Source organism: Bubalus bubalis, chromosome 4 (genome assembly GCF_019923935.1).
Source record: "Bubalus bubalis isolate 160015118507 breed Murrah chromosome 4, NDDB_SH_1, whole genome shotgun sequence".
NCBI lineage: Eukaryota > Metazoa > Chordata > Mammalia > Artiodactyla > Bovidae > Bubalus > Bubalus bubalis.
In genome coordinates this window covers 5,718,966-5,737,193 of record NC_059160.1, presented here as the reverse complement: position 1 = coordinate 5,737,193, position 18,228 = coordinate 5,718,966, and the positions used below count along the sequence as shown (strand labels likewise).

Here is an 18,228-nt window from a genome sequence, read left to right as displayed (position 1 = left end):
GTGCCGAGAGGGTCCCGGGATACACGTGGACCAGTGACAGGTGTCATCCTCACCTGAGAGGCAGGGGCCGTGGCCGGCTCCCCGGAAGTGGCCCCAGAAAACCGGGCCTTTGGGGGACAGGGTGCTGGGGCAGGAAGGGTAGACAGGGATCAGGATGCATGGTGGGCCTGGAGTGGACCTGTTCCACCCGTCTTGCTTGAGCTTGTCTTGTCTTGTCAGGCTTGTCTGAGCTCAGGGGCGGCCTCTGCGGTGAAAGGTCCCTGCCGGTCCCTGCAGCCTTCCTCCCATAGAAGGAGAGGCGGAAGTGGAAGCCCACCTTCCTGCGGGAGTGGGCACTGTGAGAGGCTCTACCCTTCCATCTGCAGGGCAGCCGCCCAGGCCCTCACCTGGGGAACAGGCTGCCTGGGGAGGCAGGGACGGTCCCCCGAGGGAGGGGAGTCGGGAGAAGCCAAAGATGTGAGCATCGCCTCTGAGGCCCCCTCTGTGAAATGGGCACGCAGTTCCCCCAGGCAGGTTGTGGCAGTGGGAAGGAGAATGGGAAGCTCAGCAGATGGTGAGAGTTCTGTTTCTGGTCCTGGTAGGGGGTCTCAGGGCTTCAGGACTTCCAGGGGCTCTGGGGAGGATCCTGTCAGGAGGATGCGGGGAGGAGAGGGTTCATGCTAAGTTCTTCCCACCTGCCTGTCTGCCAGGTAGAGCCCCTGTCAGTTCGTTCCATCATTCATTCATGCATACCTGGTGCACGCCCTCCCTGACATCCGCCTAGACCCAGCCATCTTTTGGGGCAGGAAGGACTCAGGGGTGGTTGGCCTGGGCCTGCTCAGAAGGAACCAGTGCAAGGGCGCTCAGAGCAGGAAGGGCTCCTGTGCTCGGAGATGGAGGTGATCAGGGGAAGCTTCCTGGAGGAGGTGGCCTTTGACTCAGGTCTTAATAAATCACGGGTCATGGGTTCCAAGGAGAGGCTGGGAAGGGCGTTTCAGATGGCTGGACCAGTACGAGCCAAAACCCAGAGGTGGGGAGAGGCTGGGCTGGGTTCAGGAAGCAGAGGATCTTTGTGGCTGGTGGGTGGTGAGCTCACTGAGGAGTCTGAGCCAGACGGTCCAGAAGGTAGGCTGGGGCAGAGCCCAGGGGCCCTGTGTGCCAGGCCACTCAGTCCAGGCTTGCCCTGGAGGTGATGGGGAGCCATGAAAGGTTCAGGAGTAGAAGTCACAGGGTGTATGAGAGGCGTGTCTTCTCTCTGCAGCCAGGCTCAGAGAAGGGGAGCAGACAGGGGACACTCAAGAGTTGTTCAGAGGGACAGGCAGACAGTCGTCATGCAAGAAGGCGCCCAGGGGGATCCTGTCTGGGTCAGTGGCCCACTGGGCACCGGATGCAGGAGCCAGCAGCCCTGGTCCAGGCCCTCTGGCCTCCTGTGTGTGCTCAGACACACCGCTTGGCCTCTCTGTGGCATTGTCTCCCCACCTCTCAAGTGGGGGCCTCCCGAGAGCTCGGTCCTGGGGACTGACTGAGCTAAGGTGTGAGTGTGGCTGGGAAAGTGGGGTCCCAGACGGCAGGACTCCTGGTGCTGCGGGCGTTGCTCTGGGATGGAGGCGGAGTGCCCAGCTCTGGAGTCCGCAGTCTGGATTGGAGTCCTAGCCGTGCCACTTGGTTCCCAGGTAACTTTGCGCAAATCTCAGAACCTCTCTGAACCTCAGATTTTGCATCTGTAGTGAGGTCGTGATGGTGGTTGTGTCCCAGGATGGGTGTGAGGACTGGGGGCTCGTGGACAGTCTTTGGAGCTCGGCCTGTGCGGGTGTCCTTCAGTGACCTCTTGGCATCCTCCAGTAAGGGGGCCCCTCCCCTGCCCTCTGCTCTCAGGCATTGTGCCCTGGTCTGGGTGTACCGCCGGGCCCAGCTGTACTTGGGGCACGCTGGACCTCCTCCGCCCCACACCCCAGCATCCCCGGGAGATGGGGTGGCTGATTAAATGGCCCCCGGTACATCCCCTTCCCAGGGGCGTGCGCCTTACCTGGGGAGATGGAAAAATCAGAGCAGGGAAGGCTGTGTTTTCTACAGACAAGTATTGCCTCCCTCCCGCCTGCTGTTAGGGAACCCAGAATTCACACTTCAGGGGGAAACCGTTTAATGATTGGCCACGAGGAGGTCATTTATATTGGCTAAGCGGGCCTAATTAGATGGGATTCGAAGGTTACCATAAGCGCACAAAAAAGCTGTTAAGGGGTTAACCTCTGAGAGATTACATTGTATTCAGCGCTCTGTTAAAGTTTGAATTAATTTTTCCCATGGGTTTGTTCACATTCTAATTTTCAACTAAATGAGACATCTGTTTCAGAAAAGGAAAATTTGCTCTGGTTGTCATGGCAACTATCATTCTGTAAGAAAATTATTCCAATGGTTACTTTAGAACAGAAAGACAGAAATTCAGGACATAAAGCCGCCTGCCATTGCTCAGTTGGAATTCTGATCCGCCCGAGCTCCTTGGGGTCTGTGATGTGTCTTGGACGGTGGGTGGACATTGGGGTTCCTGGCCCTGGGGGCAGTCAGGCTGTGTGTCCAGGCAAGACGCCAGCTGTGTTGGGGCCAGAAACCATGGCCCTGGCAGCACCAGGGTCTCAGGAACACTTGTGGGTCTCAGACCACGGCTGCCCCCAGGGTGGGTGGGGGATTCTGGAGCTTGGCTGCTTGGATGACAGTCCCCGAGAGCCCCTGCCTGCCTTGTCCTCTGTCTGGAACCCCGGGCAGCCTTGAACTTCACCTCTGACCGCAAAAGGCCCCGCTGGACCAGGAGAGGGGGTCAAATGACCAGACAAGGATGCTGGGGGAATCTGGGCCAATTTCAGTGTCAGGAAGGGCAAGGGCCACCCCCCGCCCTTTGGCTTCTCTTCCCATGGCACAAACCTGGATGGATGTCATGTATGCGTGGCTTTTCTAGACCCTGGGGAGTGTGGTCACCCTGAAGAGTCGTTCTCTCCTGCTGCTCTGGCCCCCACTTCTGGCCTCCCTTGGGAAAGGCCCGCTAACAGCCTGCAGACCCCCTGAGGAACATCCCCTCTGGATGGTCCTTTGCATGACTTGACTCTCTGCTGCCCTCAGATTTCAGTCAAGGCCAGAACTTGCCCATTTCCCAGTGACAGGGCCCCTGGATATCTGGAGGTTTGTTTTCATGGTGGTGGTACTTTCGTTCTCTTAAACATCCTCCCGCCCACCCTGTCTCCTTGCCCTCTGTGTCAGCCAGTGGGGCACAGCATCAAGCAGGAAGGAGCCCCTCTAATGGGTAAGATCTGGGGCACAGGCGTCCTTATCCCAGTTTACACACATACAGAGTCTAGGAGCATCCCGCCCCGGGGCAGAGGCGGGGTGTCTGATGCCAACTTGGGTGCCCTTGGGCAAATGTCTTGGGCATCCCTGGGGGTGCGGTAGATTCCAGCTTCCCGGGATTATGAGGGCACGTGTTTCCAAGAACCATCTCTGGGGAAATGCCACCCTCAGACACAGGCTCTTGGGTGCTGGAAGGGAAGGTGGAGTAGGCAGGGGCTTGTGTGGGTGGGCTCCCGGGAGGCCTGTGGGGCCTCTGATATGTTGCTGAGTGTCTTTTCCAACAAGCTGCTCCTGCCGCGACTCATGGGAACGAGCAGACGTCTTCTCTCCATACTGATGAGGTCTCGTTCCCCTCTTGTAAATATTTGATTAGGGTTTTTGAAAAATGGATGCTGTGTTTGCAAGGCAGCACCAGAAGGGCGTTGCTCCTTTTCCTGTAAGCTGATGGGCTGTGGGCTTCCAGGGGACCACCGGGCTTGGCTTTAGCAGCAGTTTCCAGGCTGCTGCAGCCTCCCCTACAGGGACAGCCAAAGCGGGGCTTTGAGGGTGCCCAGAGTCTGCGGACTTCAGAATGGCAGAGCTGTGAGCTCTATGTTAGGGCTGTCAACCGTTTTTGACCAGGAACTGTGGTAGGAAAAGCATTTGTCTTTTTTACTTTGTGACTCAGTACACCCTTATGTGGGTGTCTATTTAAATACAAATATATTTAACTGAGTGTCCCTTCCCTGCGATGCTGTACTCTGATGTTTTCTATTCTTTTTTTCCTTTTCTTTTTCTTTCTTTCTTTCTTTCTTTTTTTAAATGTGGTTTGACCCTTCAAAATGCAGTTTGAAAAGCCCTGCCCTAGGCTAAAGGTTTTTCATCCAGGTTCTATGAGTGGCTTTCAGAAAGGGTTTTTCATGATAGAGATTGTGATGGTGCTGGTGATGGTGGTCATGAGAGTGGTTGTTGGTGCTGCTGACGGTGGCGGTAGTGCTGGTGGTTGTGCTCTTGACGTGGTGATGCCGGTGATGGTGGTGATGGTGGTGATGCCGATGATGGTGATGATGGTGGTGATGATGGTGGTGATGGTGGTGATGCCGATGATGGTGGTGATGGTGGTGATGATGGTGGTGATGGTGGTGATGCCGATGATGGTGGTGATGGTGGTGATGATGGTGGTGATGGTGGTGATGCCGATGATGGTGGTGATGGTGGTGATGCCGGTGATGGTGGTGATGGTGGTGGTGGTGATGCCGATGATGGTGGTGATGGTGGTGATGGTGGTGATGATGGTGGTGATGGTGGTGATGCCGATGATGGTGGTGATGGTGGTGATGGTGGTGATGCCGATGATGGTGATGATGGTGGTGATGGTGGTGATGCCGATGATGGTGGTGATGGTGGTGATGCCGGTGATGGTGGTGATGGTGGTGATGGTGGTGGTGATGATGGTGGTGGTGATGGTGGTGGTGATGGTGGTGATGATGGTGGTGATGATGGTGGTGATGGTGGTGGTGATGATGGTGGTGATGCCGGTGGTGGTGGTGATGGTGGTGGTGATGGTGGTGGTGATGCCGATGTTGGTGATGGTGGTGGCGATGATGGTGGTGATGCCGATGATGGTGATGATGGTGGTGGTGATGGTGGTGGTGACGGAGAGGATGGCAGTTGAAAAGCCTTGGACCAGGCCCTGTTGTAAGCACTTTACCTGGATTAATTGTTTTCAAAGCCGTATTGAGGCAAATGGTGTTATTATGCCCATTTTACAGGGGGGATAATTGACGCGTAGAGACATTCAGCCACTTGCCCAAGGTCACATAGGTAATTAGAGGTGGACCCATTCTAACCCAGGTCTGTATGATCCCAAGATTCCCTCCAGTTCAGTTCAGTTGCTCAGTTGTGTCTGACTCTTTGTGATCCCGTGAACTGCAGCACGCCAGACCTCCCTGAAAGTGAAAGTGAAGTCACTCAATCATGTCCGATTCTTTGCGACCCCATGGACTGTAGCCTAACAGGCTCCTCCATCCATGGGATTTTCCAGGCAAGAATACTGGAGTGGGTTGCCATTTCCTTCTCCAGAGATCTTCCCAACCCAGGGATTGAACCCAGGTCTCCAGCATTGTAGGCAGACGCTTTACCATCTGAGCCACCAGGGAAGTCCTAACTATCCATCAACAACGGCCTGAGTCCACCCAAACCCACGTCCATCGAGTCGGTGACGCCATCCAGCCGTCTCATCCTCTATGGTCCCCTTCTCCTCCTGCCTTCAATCTTTCCCAGCATCAGGGTCTTTTCAAATGAATCAACTCTTCGCATCAGGTGGCCAAAGTATTGAAGTTTCAGCTTCAACATCAGTCCTTCCAATGAACATCCAGGACTGATCTCCTTTAGGATGGGCTGGTTGGATCTCCTTGCAGTCCAAGGGACTCTCAAGAGTCTTCTCCAACACCACAGTTCAAAAGCATCAATTCTTCGGTGCTCAGCTTTCTTTATCCAACTCTCACATCCATACGTGACTACTGGAAAAACCATAGCCTTGACTAGTGGACCTTTGTTGACAAAGTAATGTCTCTGCTTTTTAATATGCTATATGCTATCTAGGTTGATCATAACTTTCCTTCCAAGGAGTAAGCGTCTTTTAATTTCATGGATTTAATCACCATCTGCAGTGATTTTGGAGCTCCAAAAATAAAGTCAGCCACTGTTTCCACTGTTTCCCCATCTATTTGTCATGAAGTGATGGGACCAGATGCCATGATCTTAGTTTTCTGAATGTTGAGCTTTAAGCCAACTTTTTCACTCTCCTCTTTCACTTTCATCAAGAGGCTCTTTAGTTCTTCTTCACTTTCTGCCATAAGGGAGGTGTCATCTGCATGTCTGAGGTTATTAATATTTCTCCCGGCAATCTTGATTCCAGCTTGTGCTTCCTCCAGCCCAGCATTTCTCATGATGTGCTCTGCATGGAAGTTAAATAAGTAGGGTGACAATATGCAGCCTTGACGTACTCCTTTTCCTCTTTGGAACCAGTCTGTTGTTCCATGTCCAGTTCTAACTGTTGCTTCCTGACCTGCATACAGGTTTCTCAAGAGGCAGGTCAGGTGGTCTGGTATTCCCATCTCCTTCAGAATTTTCCACAGTGTATTGTGATCTACACAGTCAAAGGCTTTGGCATAGTCAATAAAGCAGAAATAGATGTTTTTCTGAAACTCTGATTTTTTTCTGATTCCCTCCAAGTTGGGTGTCAAATCACGTATGTGTCGGGAGGGCGTGTTTTTCTGCAGAGAGAACCCTCAGCTTTCTGCAGACATGCTAAGGCAGGCCTGGGTCAGGTGTGCCTCAGGGAGGAGGCACCTTCCGAGGGGACTGTCCCCAGCGCTGCCCACCTCACTGCCTTCCCCAGCCCCAGGCAGCTGGTCACATCACATGGAGGGCGCGTCCTGAGGTTGGGGATCCCTTGGGACAGCCCAGACCTGGGGGTGCAGACAGCTCTCTGTGCCCGCCCTTACTGTCTATTTCTCTCTCAGGGGCCCCGTGGGCAGGTCCCCAGGTCCCTACCTATACGGGTGGTTCCTCTGGTACCCACTCATGGCTGGGTGTCCAGGAACCCCATCCCTCTGCCCCAAGAACAAGGCAGGAGCCACAGGTCACCCTCAAGATCAACACTTAGCCTGGTGGCGGCTTGGGGAGATGGTAGCCTGGCGTGTGCTGCTTGCTTTTAGTAGTAAGTTTGTCTGGGTAGTACCTGGGGGCTTTCATTCCAAATGGAGGATCATATCCAGCCTTGAGGTTTTGGCTGCAATCCCAAGACAACAGAAAGAGTTCTGTTTGACATCCTGTTCACAAGCTCACTCATTCATCCAGGCTGTCTCTCTCAACACTGGTCGTTGAACAAACATCTGCCCCTCCCCCGGGCAGGTGCTGGGCATTTGGGGCGAGAGGGAAGATGGAGGAGACAGGTTTGAAGGAGAAACGTGCTGTAGGAGGGGGCAGGCAAGAGGAGGGGCGGGACCCAGTGTCCCAGGCAGGGGTCACAGGTGAGCAAAGGCTGGCAGCAGAAGGGAACCCCACAAGTGTCTGAAATGGGAAAGGACCCTTGTCCCCAAAAGGCCAGTGTGGCCACTCATCTTCCTCCTTCACAAACCTACATTCCAGGATTTGACACTGCAGGCTCAAAGGCTGTGGGGAGAGGGAGTCAGATCTGGGTTCCAGAATAATTCCTACACTGACCATGGTGTGACCCTGGAGACCTCCCTTCCTCTCTCGCTGAACTTCAGTCTTGTCCAGAACCTACCACAGTGGGACTAAATCAGTTCTCAAATGCTGTTCCCTGGAACCCCCAGGGCTCCATAGAGGTGCACTGGGCGGCTGCCAACGAGGCAGAGGCCGTGGGCCAATAGCCAGGGATGTCAGCCTCCCCCGGGTGCTCACGGGCCATGAGGGGGATTTTAGTGGCAGCTCTGGGCACACGAGAGGCTTTGAATGTAAAAGCCCAGCCCCATGACCAACTTGTGCAGAGTATGTCGGCCAATGGTGGGGAGGTGCCCAGCCTGGAAGTCTTTGCACCTGGGCCCAGATCCCTGAGCCAGCTCACTTCTCTGAGCCTCTGGTTCCTCATCTGAAAAATGGGAATAATCCTAGCCCTTAATTCACTGGGTTCTTGTAAGAGTTAGGTGAGCCCTTTCCTGTGATGTAATCAGATTGTTGTTGTTCAGTCACTGAGTCATTTCTGACTCTTTGTAACCCCATGACCTGCAGCATGCCAGGCTTCCCTGTCCTTCACTATCTCCTGGAGTCTGCTCAAATTCATGGTCATTGAGTCGTTGGTGCCATCCAACCATCTCATCCTTTGTCACCCCATTCTCCTCCTGCCCTCAATCTTTCTCAGCATCAGGGTCTTTTCCAATGAGTTAGCTGTTTGCATCAGGTGGCCAAAGTATTGGAGCTTCAGCTTCAGCATCAGTCCTTCCAATGAATATTCAAGGTTGATTTCCTTTAGGAATAACTGGCACCTGGCAAAAAGTAGGTGTGCAGGGAATGCTGGTGACAATTTTTGCTTTCTACTCTGTGGCCCTCAGTCTCCTCATCCATAAAACAGGAAGAAAGAGACCTGTCTGCCCACCTTGCTGCAGGTGTGAAGGTCTCTAGGGTGGCCGATGAGGAGGTGATGCGGTGATGGTGGTTATATTAGTTTCCTAGGACTGCAGAACTAACCATCACAAACCACGGAGCTTTAAACAACAGGCGTCGGTTCTGCCCAGCTCTGGAGACTGGTGGTCTGAAATCCAGGTGTCACCGAGGTTAGTTCTTACAGAGGGCACTGAGGGAAGATCTGTTCCCTGTGACTCTCCCAGCTTCTGGTGGTTGCTGGAAGCCTGGCTTCCTTGGCTGGTAGACAGTCACTCTGGTCTGTGCAGCCACACTGTCACGTGGCCCTTACCGCTGAGTGTCTGTGTTTTCTGAGGACACCAGTCACTGGATTAGGACCGCTCTAATCAGGTATGACCTCACTTGATTATGTCTGCAAAGACCCTACTTCTAAATAAGGTCACATTCACAGATATTGGGTTCATGCTTCCACATATATTAATATTTTGGGGGAGACACAATTGGACACCCAATGGTGATGATAGTAATGATGATGATGGTGGTGGTGGTGGTGGTGGTGGGGTGATGATGATGATGGGGTGAAGGTGTTGGTGGTGGTGTGGTGGTGACGGTGACGGCGATGATGGTGACTTTGTAGATGCTAAAGGGCTGTGTTAATTTGGGGATCTCATAATGACTTAGGCCTAAGAGCTGACTCTTAGTTGGGATACTTTTGTTGTCAATGAAAACCCAGTTCAGATGGCCTTCTATTGGCCCATGTAACTGGGAAGTGCAGAGGTGGGGTGGGTGTCAGGTGCAGTTTGATCCAGCTGCTGCCCTGGAGCATGTGTTCCAGCCATCTCCCTTTAGGACAGTTTAATAGGTGCTGACAACTCCCAGGGTAAGAAGCTCACTGGTTGATATGCAGGTGTGACAGCGTTCCTTTCTCTCATCACTGAAGGAAACATCTGGAGTTGCCTCCAACTGGAAGGGTCAGGGTCACATGCTCACCCTGTGGGATGGGGAATGACTTGCATTGATCTGTCTAGGGCTGGGATGGGCAACAGGTTGGAATTCTGTTCATTGGTCTCTGTCCACCTGGCCCTGACCTTGATGTTGAGGGTGGACTCAGCACTGTGGAGCCCCCGCTGGGAGCTTCGGGGTGGAGACAGGAATGAGCATTCCCACCTGGGACCCTCTGTCTCTTGCTGGGGGCTCCACTGGCCCCAAGTGTGGGAAGGATGATGGATGAGCATTTTCCCACCGTGGGGACAGGTGAGAGTATTCTTCTCTGGATTTGCTTAGAAGGGCTTAGAGCAAGAGAGGTCTTTGGCAGAAGATTTTTTTTTTTTTTAACTTTCACTTAAAAAAATTACATGACTATTTGGTTGACCCAAAAGTTTGTTTTTTTCTATAACATATTATGGCCAACCCAATAATATTCTTCATCATAGAAAAAAGATGATTTTGCTTTTTTAGTAGTGAAGCAAGAAGGAAAAGGTGCATCAGGGGCCTTCCCTGGTATTTCAGTGGTTAAGAATCCGAGCTTCCTCTGCAGGGGACATGTGTTCGATCCCTAGTTTGCGAACTAAGATCCTAAGTGAGACGAAGCCAAAAAAAAAAAAAAAAGCCAAACAAGACTGGTCACTACCTGGGCAAGAGTTTAGATGAATTCGCACCTTGAATCCCCATCCAGGTGGACGCCTCCTGGGTGTGAGGTCCTGGGTATCCGACTGGTTTGGATGGCCACCTTTCCTGACTCTCATTGCCCCCACTCTCGGTGGCCAGCTCTGAACCCCCTGCTCTTCTCCTACAGGCAGCCCTGGTTTTACGGCTGGGGTTTTAACCTCCCACGCGGCCAAGCGCTGCTCGAGAAATGGAACCTCATTCCTGAAGGCGTGGATGTCCTGATAACCCACGGACCGCCGCTGGGTAAGACTCATTTGCCTCCACCTCGGGCTCTTGGCCCCGGATGCCTGCTCGTGCTGGGAGGACACAGGGCTCTGGGTGCCGGGGCCAGGGGCTGCAGGGCCTGTCCAGGGAGCTGCCAAAGGGTGCTGGGGCACCAGTCACCCCCTTGTCGCTCTCATTTCCTGAGCACCTACTGTGTGCTGGGGGCTCCACGTGTTAACTCCTGGACTGCTCACAGCCAGGTGGTGAGGTCAGACTCAGCTGCCCCTTTCACACAGGTGGGCACCGTGGAGCTCAGGGGTGTCAAAGACCTGAGTCCTGGGGGCTGAATACCACAAGGTCACTCCCACCAGGCCCCATCCTCTGCACCCCTCACCCTGGGAGACCACCCACCCCAGCAGTCTCCAGCTTTCCTCCCAGCCCCCATGGCCCCCACTTCGGTCCAAGCTGATGGCACCGCTTGTCATCCCAGATGGGAAGGGTTGTCAGGTGAGGCCCAGCGCAGCCCCAGAGTCCCTCGCTCCGATACCTGTTCTGGGAGAAGCTGTCCCGAGCACCTGTGTGTGCCAGACGACCAGCCAGCACCCTTGGGTGCCTCCCTCCACCCTCACAAAATGTTCCCCATTTCCAAATGGAGGGAACCTGGAGGCCCAGGGCCCTGACATGGTTTAGGCATGGCAACGTGGCTTGTAGTGGGGCTCTGGAGCAGGTTTCTTACTTTCTCCCTCCTCTCTCTGTCTCCTTCTTCCCTTCTTTCCACCTCCCTATCCATTCCCCCACCGGCATCTTTTGGGTTCCTGCCTCACCACGTCTGCTTCACACACAACACACAACCCCTGCTCTGGGGGTTGCCTGTGTGCTCAGCCCAGCCCAGTTGTTATACGAATTGTTGAATGTGGCACAGAGAGGTTAAGTGACTTGTCCAAGGTCACACAGCCAGCAGGTAGCAGAGCCTGGGACTTAAACCCAAGGGTCTGCTCCAAACCTACTTTCCTCCCACTTCCTGCCTCTCCCCTTCTCTTCCTCCTCTCTCTCTCTCTCGTCTCTAAGTCAGGTCCACTGCAGCCTGTGTGATTCTTTGCAGGATCCGTCTTCCCCTCCCCAGCAGTTTTAGAAACCTGTTTCTCCCACCCAAGCAGAGAAGGGGCTGAGCTGAGCCCTCGTTGTCCGCTTGGAGTAATCAATTACTCTTCGTTTGTGTAGCCATGTGAGGCTAATAAGCCACCACCATATGGGCAGCTCCGGGAGGCTGGCCGTGCGAGCAGACGCAGACGCAGGCATGTGCGTGAGGCTGCAGTGGATAAAGAGGCTGTTTTCCTGATTTTGTGATGTTTGTTTAGAAAGTTTCCGACCTGCAAATTCTGCTCCCGGACTCCTCCCTGCTGCTGGCTCACCTTGGGCCTCACCTGTCCCTCTCAGGCCTCAGTTGGCTTCTCTCTGCAATGGGTGGATTCCAGCCTTGAGGCCACTTTGAGCACGAATGGTCTGGAGGCTCTCAGCTATGGAGCCATCTTCCCTACCCCACCTCCACCCTGTGCTGCCTGGCGCACTTGGGCTCTTATAAGTGTGTTCTCTGTGAGGCCCTGAGGGAGGAGCAGGGGAAGAGGGAGGTGGGGGAGGCCACAGGCCCCAGGAGGTGCACACTGGAGCCAGGCTTCCCTCCTTGAGGTTGGGGCAGGGCAGGGTGGGTCCAGGACTGCCGCGTCCCTGAGACTGCAGAGCTGCGACCTGGGCTTTGCAGGGCCAGGGCCGGGCCTGCCTGGGCCCCGTCACCGCCCTCCCTCTCTCTCCCCTACCAGGCTTCCTGGACTGGGTCCCCAAGAAGATGCAGCGGGTGGGCTGCGTGGAGCTGCTCAACACGGTGCAGAGGCGCGTCCAGCCGCGGCTGCACGTCTTTGGCCACATCCACGAAGGTCAGCGAGGGCAGGGGCCGCACACGTGGTTGTTGTTATTGTTCAGTCGCTCCGTCATGTCTGACTGTTTGTGACCCCATGGCCTGCAGCACGCCAGGCCTCCCTGTCCTTCACTTAGCTCCTGGAGTTTGCTCAAAGTCATGTCCATCAAGTTGGTGATGCCATCCAGCCATCTCATCCTGTCATCACCTTCTCCTCCCGCCTTCAATCTTTCCCAGCATCAGGGTCTTTTCCAGTGAATCGGCTCTTCCCATCAGGTGCCCAAAGTAGTGGAGCTTCACCTTCAGCATCAGTCCTTTCAATGAGTAGTCCGGGTTGATTTCCTTTAGGATGGACTGGTTAGATCACACGCTGGTGGGGGAGGTGCACCTCACTGGCTTCTCAGGGGGGCCCTCTTGGCTCCCTTGAACCCAGTCACCTCCTCCCTGGCCAGCGGAAAGAGCCCAACTCCTACATACACTTTGTATCTACATATGCCTGTCTACACGCTGGCTGTCAGTTGCCTATTGCTGAAGTGTTTCATCACAGGAAGATGAGGGCAAAGTCTGGCAAGACTCAGGGGTAAGTTTTACTTCCTAGAGCCCTGCAACTCTGCCGTGCCTCTAGCCTGAGAAGTCTTCAGAGATAGCGGGGGGCTTTCTGGAGGAAGGGACATTTGGATGTGACCTAGAGAAGGATTGCATTTGGGGGTACACTGTGAGCTGTCTACAGAGCTGGAAGCCTGTCTTCCTGTTCACGTCCCTATGGCCTGGCATACAGTAGGTGCTTAATGAGTGTGGAGGGCTGCCTGCCTCCCTGAGGGGCTCTGGCGGCACTTCTCCTCCCAGTGTCCCCACCCAAGACAGACATGAGGTTCTGCCTTCTGTCCTGGGGCAGGACCGCTTGCTGTGTCCACATGGCTGGAGTTGGGGGGTGTCCATATCATCTCAGGCAGTGGGCAGGGTGGCTGTGAAGGTGACTGGCGATGTTGGGGGCTGCAGTCCTGACAGCCGCCCTGTCCCTGTCCTGGCCTGTCACTGCCCAGAGTTCACCTCATTCGACCTCAGCCTTCCTCACTAGAGCCTAATCGCACCAGTTGGACGGCTCCCTCCTTTGGCTCTTTTGAACCTTTATCCCACCCGTCTAAGGCCTCTTGGTCCCACCGTACCCTACGGTGAAGCACATGGGCCCCCGTGGTGCAGGGGGACCACTGTGTTTCCCCCCAGCGTTGTCCCCTGGCCTCTTGAACCTCTGTCTGTGTTGGGCTGGGGCTCCTGGGCCTCATGTCTGGTTCACATCAGATCACTTTCCAGCTCAGAAACCAGCAAGGCTCAGACCCTTCCCTCTGCATCATGCTGTCAGGGGTGGGAGTGATCATACCTCTGAGACCCTGAGGAGCTCACAGACTTCTGGGCAGCAGATGAGCCATCAAAGGCGGGATCTGAAAGGTCATGGGAGAGGTGGATGGCGCATGTGCTGCAGGATAACAATAACGCCTGTTGCTTTCTGTAGCCCCACTGTGGGCATTTAAGAGCATGCCCTGCATGACTGTACAAGTGAAATGCAGGCTCCAAAGAACTCATAGCCTGTGCAGAGGAGGGGAAGTGTCCCTTTTGGTGTGGAGGTGATCTGAGCTGAAGGTTGAAGAGGATTCTGACAAGTAGATGTGGTGGAAAGAGGGTATGATGAGGACAGAGGTGTGGAGAAGAAAGTGCATGACAATGGTGGTGATGGTGACCAGGGTGGAAGTGGTGAGGATGGTGATGTTGATGGTGGTGATGGTGGTGGTGGTGGTGCTTGTGGTATTGAGGTGACAGCAAGAGTAGTGATGATAGAAGTGGAGATGATGGTGGTGGTGGTGGTGATGCTGATAATGGTGTTGGTGATGATGGCTCTGATAATGACAGTGATGGTGATGGTGTTGGTGATGGAGATGATGATGGGGGTGGTGGTGGTGGCGGTGGTGGTGATGCTGATAATGGTGTTGGTGATGATGGCTGTGATGGTGATGGTGGTGGTGATGGAGATAATGATGGTGGTGGTGGTTGTGGTATTGGTAGTGATGATGGTAGTGTCAATAGCAGAAGTGGAGATGATGATGATGGGGGTGGTGGCGGCAGCGTTGGTGATGCTGATAGTGGTGGTGGTGAGGATGGCTCTGATAATGGCAGTGATGGTGATGATGGTGGTGGTGATGGAGATGATGATGGCGGTGGTGGTTGTGGTATTGATAGCGATGATGGTAGTGTTGATAATAGAAGTGGAGATGATGATGATGGTGGTGGTGATGCTGATAATGGTGTTGGTGATGATGGCTGTGATAATGACAGTGATGGTGATGGTGGTGTTGGTGATGGAGATGATGATGATGGTGGTGGTGGTGATGATGGCTCTGATAATGGCAGTGATGGTGATGATGGTGGTGGTGATGGAGATGATGATGGGGGTGGTGGCGGTGGCGGTGTTGGTGATGCTGATAGTGGTGTTGGTGATGATGGCTCTGATAATGGCAGTGATGGTGATGATGGTGGTGGTGATGGAGATGATGATGGGGGTGGTGGTGGTGGTATTGGTAGTGATGATGGTAGTGTCGATAGCAGAAGTGGAGATGATGATGATGGTGGTGGTGGTGGTGCTGTTGATGATGTCAGTGATGATGTCTCTACACGCACTTTCCAGGCACCGGGCTGAACACGTGGATTATTATGTCATTTGCTGCTCACAGCAGGTCGGGAGGAGTTTCTTGCTAACACTCGCCCAGACATCTTTAGCCTCCTGTGGCTAAGTGCCCTCTGACTACCACACCTGCCAGACCACCCTCGACTGCTCCGGGTCCTGGTGTCGCCTCTCAGCCCTGACCACTGTGTGCTTACTTTCTAGGGTATGGAGTCATGGCGGATGGGACGACCACCTATGTGAACGCCTCTGTGTGCACCGTGAACTACCAGCCCGTGAACCCACCCATAGTCATCGACCTCCCCACCCCCCGGAACTCTTGACTGCCCCCGCGGCCCCAGCCCTTCCCACCGCATCAGCTCCATATGCCTGGCCGAGAGCACGGACCCCCAGCCGCCCTTCCTTCCCTGTACACAGCCTGTCCAGCTCCGGGAACAGCCCAGCCAATGGGCTGAGGCCTTGGAATGAAGAAAATCACCCCTGACTCTATCCCTGGAGTCGGGATCCCGCGGGGCTGTTGGGGGATCTGCACTCATCGCTGATTTCTGCGTGTCCCTTCCATGTGTTCCTTGTTAAAGGACCTACTATGCTCGCAGCCGCGTCCTGCTTGGGACGTGACGGAGTCTTCATCTGCTCAGTTGGACGCCCTCGTGGGTTTGGGAAACTGCTGCTCTTGGACGGATTCTGAAGTTCTGGCACAAAATCTCCCTCTCACTGAGGGTCTGAGTGGCTGCACGCCTCAGGGTTGGGGAGGTGGATGGGTGGGGCGTCGCAGTCTGAGTGCGGGCAGCCCTTCCGCTTCTCCCAGGCCTCCGAGGGAGCAATCAGGGACGTCTCAGGAATTGGGCTGCATCTGGCCAGGCCACCCAGACGTCGGCTTCTTGCCGTCCCGTGTTTTCTTCCTGTGGGCATTTTTGCTGATGTGAATGATGGCCTGAGCATCCTGGACACCAACTCGCAGCCTGGACTTGGTGGGGTGGAGAGGGGTTGGTTCTGTAGAATGAGCTTGTTGAAGACCCAGGACTGGGCTGGAGGATCCCCATGTGCTGGACGCCCCTGGTCCCCTGGGGTGTGCCGAGCGCTGCAGAACCCATCAGCCAGGGGGGTCCATGGGCCAAGGCAGCGCTGCGCTCTGTGCGCTCGTGGGGATGTGGACACACTCATACTTGCGCCCCTCTTAACCTAGTGAGGTGAACCTCGGGGCTCCCACTGCTGTCCTCGGATGTGTTCTGGCCCCCGGTGGGATTTCCCTTGCCCCTTGGGTTCTGTCTCCCCTGCCGTTGGCTGAGATGGCTGAATGGTTCACAGTTGTGGTACCAGGTACCAGCTGCCCCCTAATGGGAACAAGGCCCAGAGTCAGAGCCAGGACTGGACTCCTGCAGTTCCACCAGGGGGACTTCAAGGACTGCAGCGTTGGGCTGAGTCTCTCTGATGGACAGAGAACCAGCCAGGCCTGCTTGGGGTGAAGCCGGTGAGGCCGAACTGGCACGGGCAGCATTAGATTCTTTATTTAAAATTTAGGTATTTTGTTTATCATAGATTTTTTCCCCTGCATTAATTTTGGTTTTTAAAAACACTGCATTAAAATAGTCTCATTGATCTGGATCACCGGTTTTTTTGGTGCCCCCTTCAATTGTGTGTCCGACAGGAGGGCCCTGCCTGCCTCCTCTTCATCCCAGGCCTGGGAACCAGCATTTAATGAGCCCTTTGCAGATGTGATCCCATTTCCGGCACTCCTGCAAGGTGGGTACTGCTGGCCCTGTTTTAGAGATGAAGTGATTGAGGTCAGAGAGGTTAGGCAACTAGCCTGAGGGTGCACAGCTCAAAAGAGGCAGAGGCAGGATTTGAACCTTGGTCTCTGGTTTCACAGCCCCCTACTCTGCCAGCACCCGAAGCTCTGCCCCTACAAGGAGATGCAGGACTCAAGGCTCTTTTTCTTTAAGGATCCTGTTCAGCACCTGTCAGGTTCATTTCTCACGGAAAGCCCCCGAAGCCCTGGAGGACTTGGATCTCTGAGCCCAGGGTCCCAGGAGACCGTGATTCCTTCCCTATGAGAATGGGGCTCCCATAGGGTGAGGGACCCATCCAGGGAGCCCAGGAGCAGCAGCCGGCTGGCTGGGGCCAGCTTTACTCTGCGTCCTGCGGGGCTTCAGGAGTCCTGTTCAACCCACGTGGTTCCTGGTAGCCGGGGATGTTTACAGGGTCTCTGGGGGCACCTCAGACGCACGGCATGTGTGTGCTTAAATGGGTGGCGATGACTCCAGACTCTTTCGATCGCCTCTACTGAATTTCTATGTGGACCAAGAACTATAAACTTAAAAAAAAAATCTTTTTCCTAAGGTATCTTCAGAATATGGTGTATTTTTATGTGGAAAATAAAAGTTATGAAGGCAGCTGTTACTTTAAAAGAAAAATTCATTAAAAGTCCTTGAGGTATGAAAGATGACGGCGTGCTCCTCAATCATTTTGGCATAACTTGATTGTGGCTGTAATTTTTTTTTGTCAAGCATGTCAGACAATAAAGTCTTTGTAAAAAGAAAGAGAAGTCCACTCGGTGTCTCTTCCTCTGTCTCTGGGTGTTGTGTGGGGCCTGTGGGGGAGGAGAGGTGTCCTCCCGGCCAAGTCCTGGGCTGAGTTCAGAGGCCGAAGACCTTCTGCGTGCCAGCGACTAGCATCCTTCTGCTAGCTCCAGCTTCCCTCTGAGGTGGTTGGCACGTGCACTTCTGTGCCCTGTCACGTTCACATAGCTCGAGCACCTGGTCCTCCCCCAAACAGTATTTCAAGGTGGCCTTAGCTCTGGCCTCTTCCCAGAAGCAGCAAGTTTCAATCCACCCCTTGTCAAACTCAGGATCCAGGTGTTGCCCAGGAAAAGCTCTGGCAGATATAATGACTGCAGTTCTAAAGCTCCCTAGCTGTAGAAGTTCTGCCATTTTCATTTGTCCATCCGTCCATTCATCTATCCATTCATCTATCTATCCATCTAACACCATCCATCTATCCATCCATCCATCTATCCATCCATCCATCCATCTCACCACCATCCATTTATCCACCCATCCATCGATCTAACCACCATCCATCTATCCATCCATCCACCTATCCATCCATCCATCTCACCACCATCCAGTCACCATCTATCTATCCATCCATTCATCCAACAACCATCCATCTATCCATCCATCCACCCATCTCACCACCATCCATTTATTCACCCATCCATCCATCTAACCACCATCCATTTATCCATCCATCGATCTAACCACGATCCATCTATCCATCCATCCATCTCACCACCATCCAATCACCATCTATCTATCAATCCATTCATCCAACAACCATCCATCTATCCATCTATCCATCTAGTCCA

The 18,228-nt window shown here is 54.0% G+C and overlaps 1 protein-coding gene across 4 annotated transcripts in view; it reads left to right on the top strand.

The window, feature by feature from the left end:
* The window catches only part of MPPED1 (metallophosphoesterase domain containing 1), an 83,298-nt gene extending 65,897 nt beyond the window's left edge, over positions 1-17,401 (top strand). For all 4 annotated transcript variants that reach the window (XM_044940799.2, XM_025282727.3, XM_025282728.3 and 1 more), the window contains exons 5-7: positions 10,199-10,314; positions 12,093-12,206; positions 15,066-17,401. In XM_044940799.2, the coding sequence (XP_044796734.1) occupies positions 10,199-10,314; positions 12,093-12,206; positions 15,066-15,184 (349 nt within the window). In that variant the 3' untranslated portion in view covers positions 15,185-17,401. The remainder of the gene's footprint in view (positions 1-10,198; positions 10,315-12,092; positions 12,207-15,065) is intronic.
* The last annotated feature ends 827 nt before the right edge of the window (positions 17,402-18,228 follow it).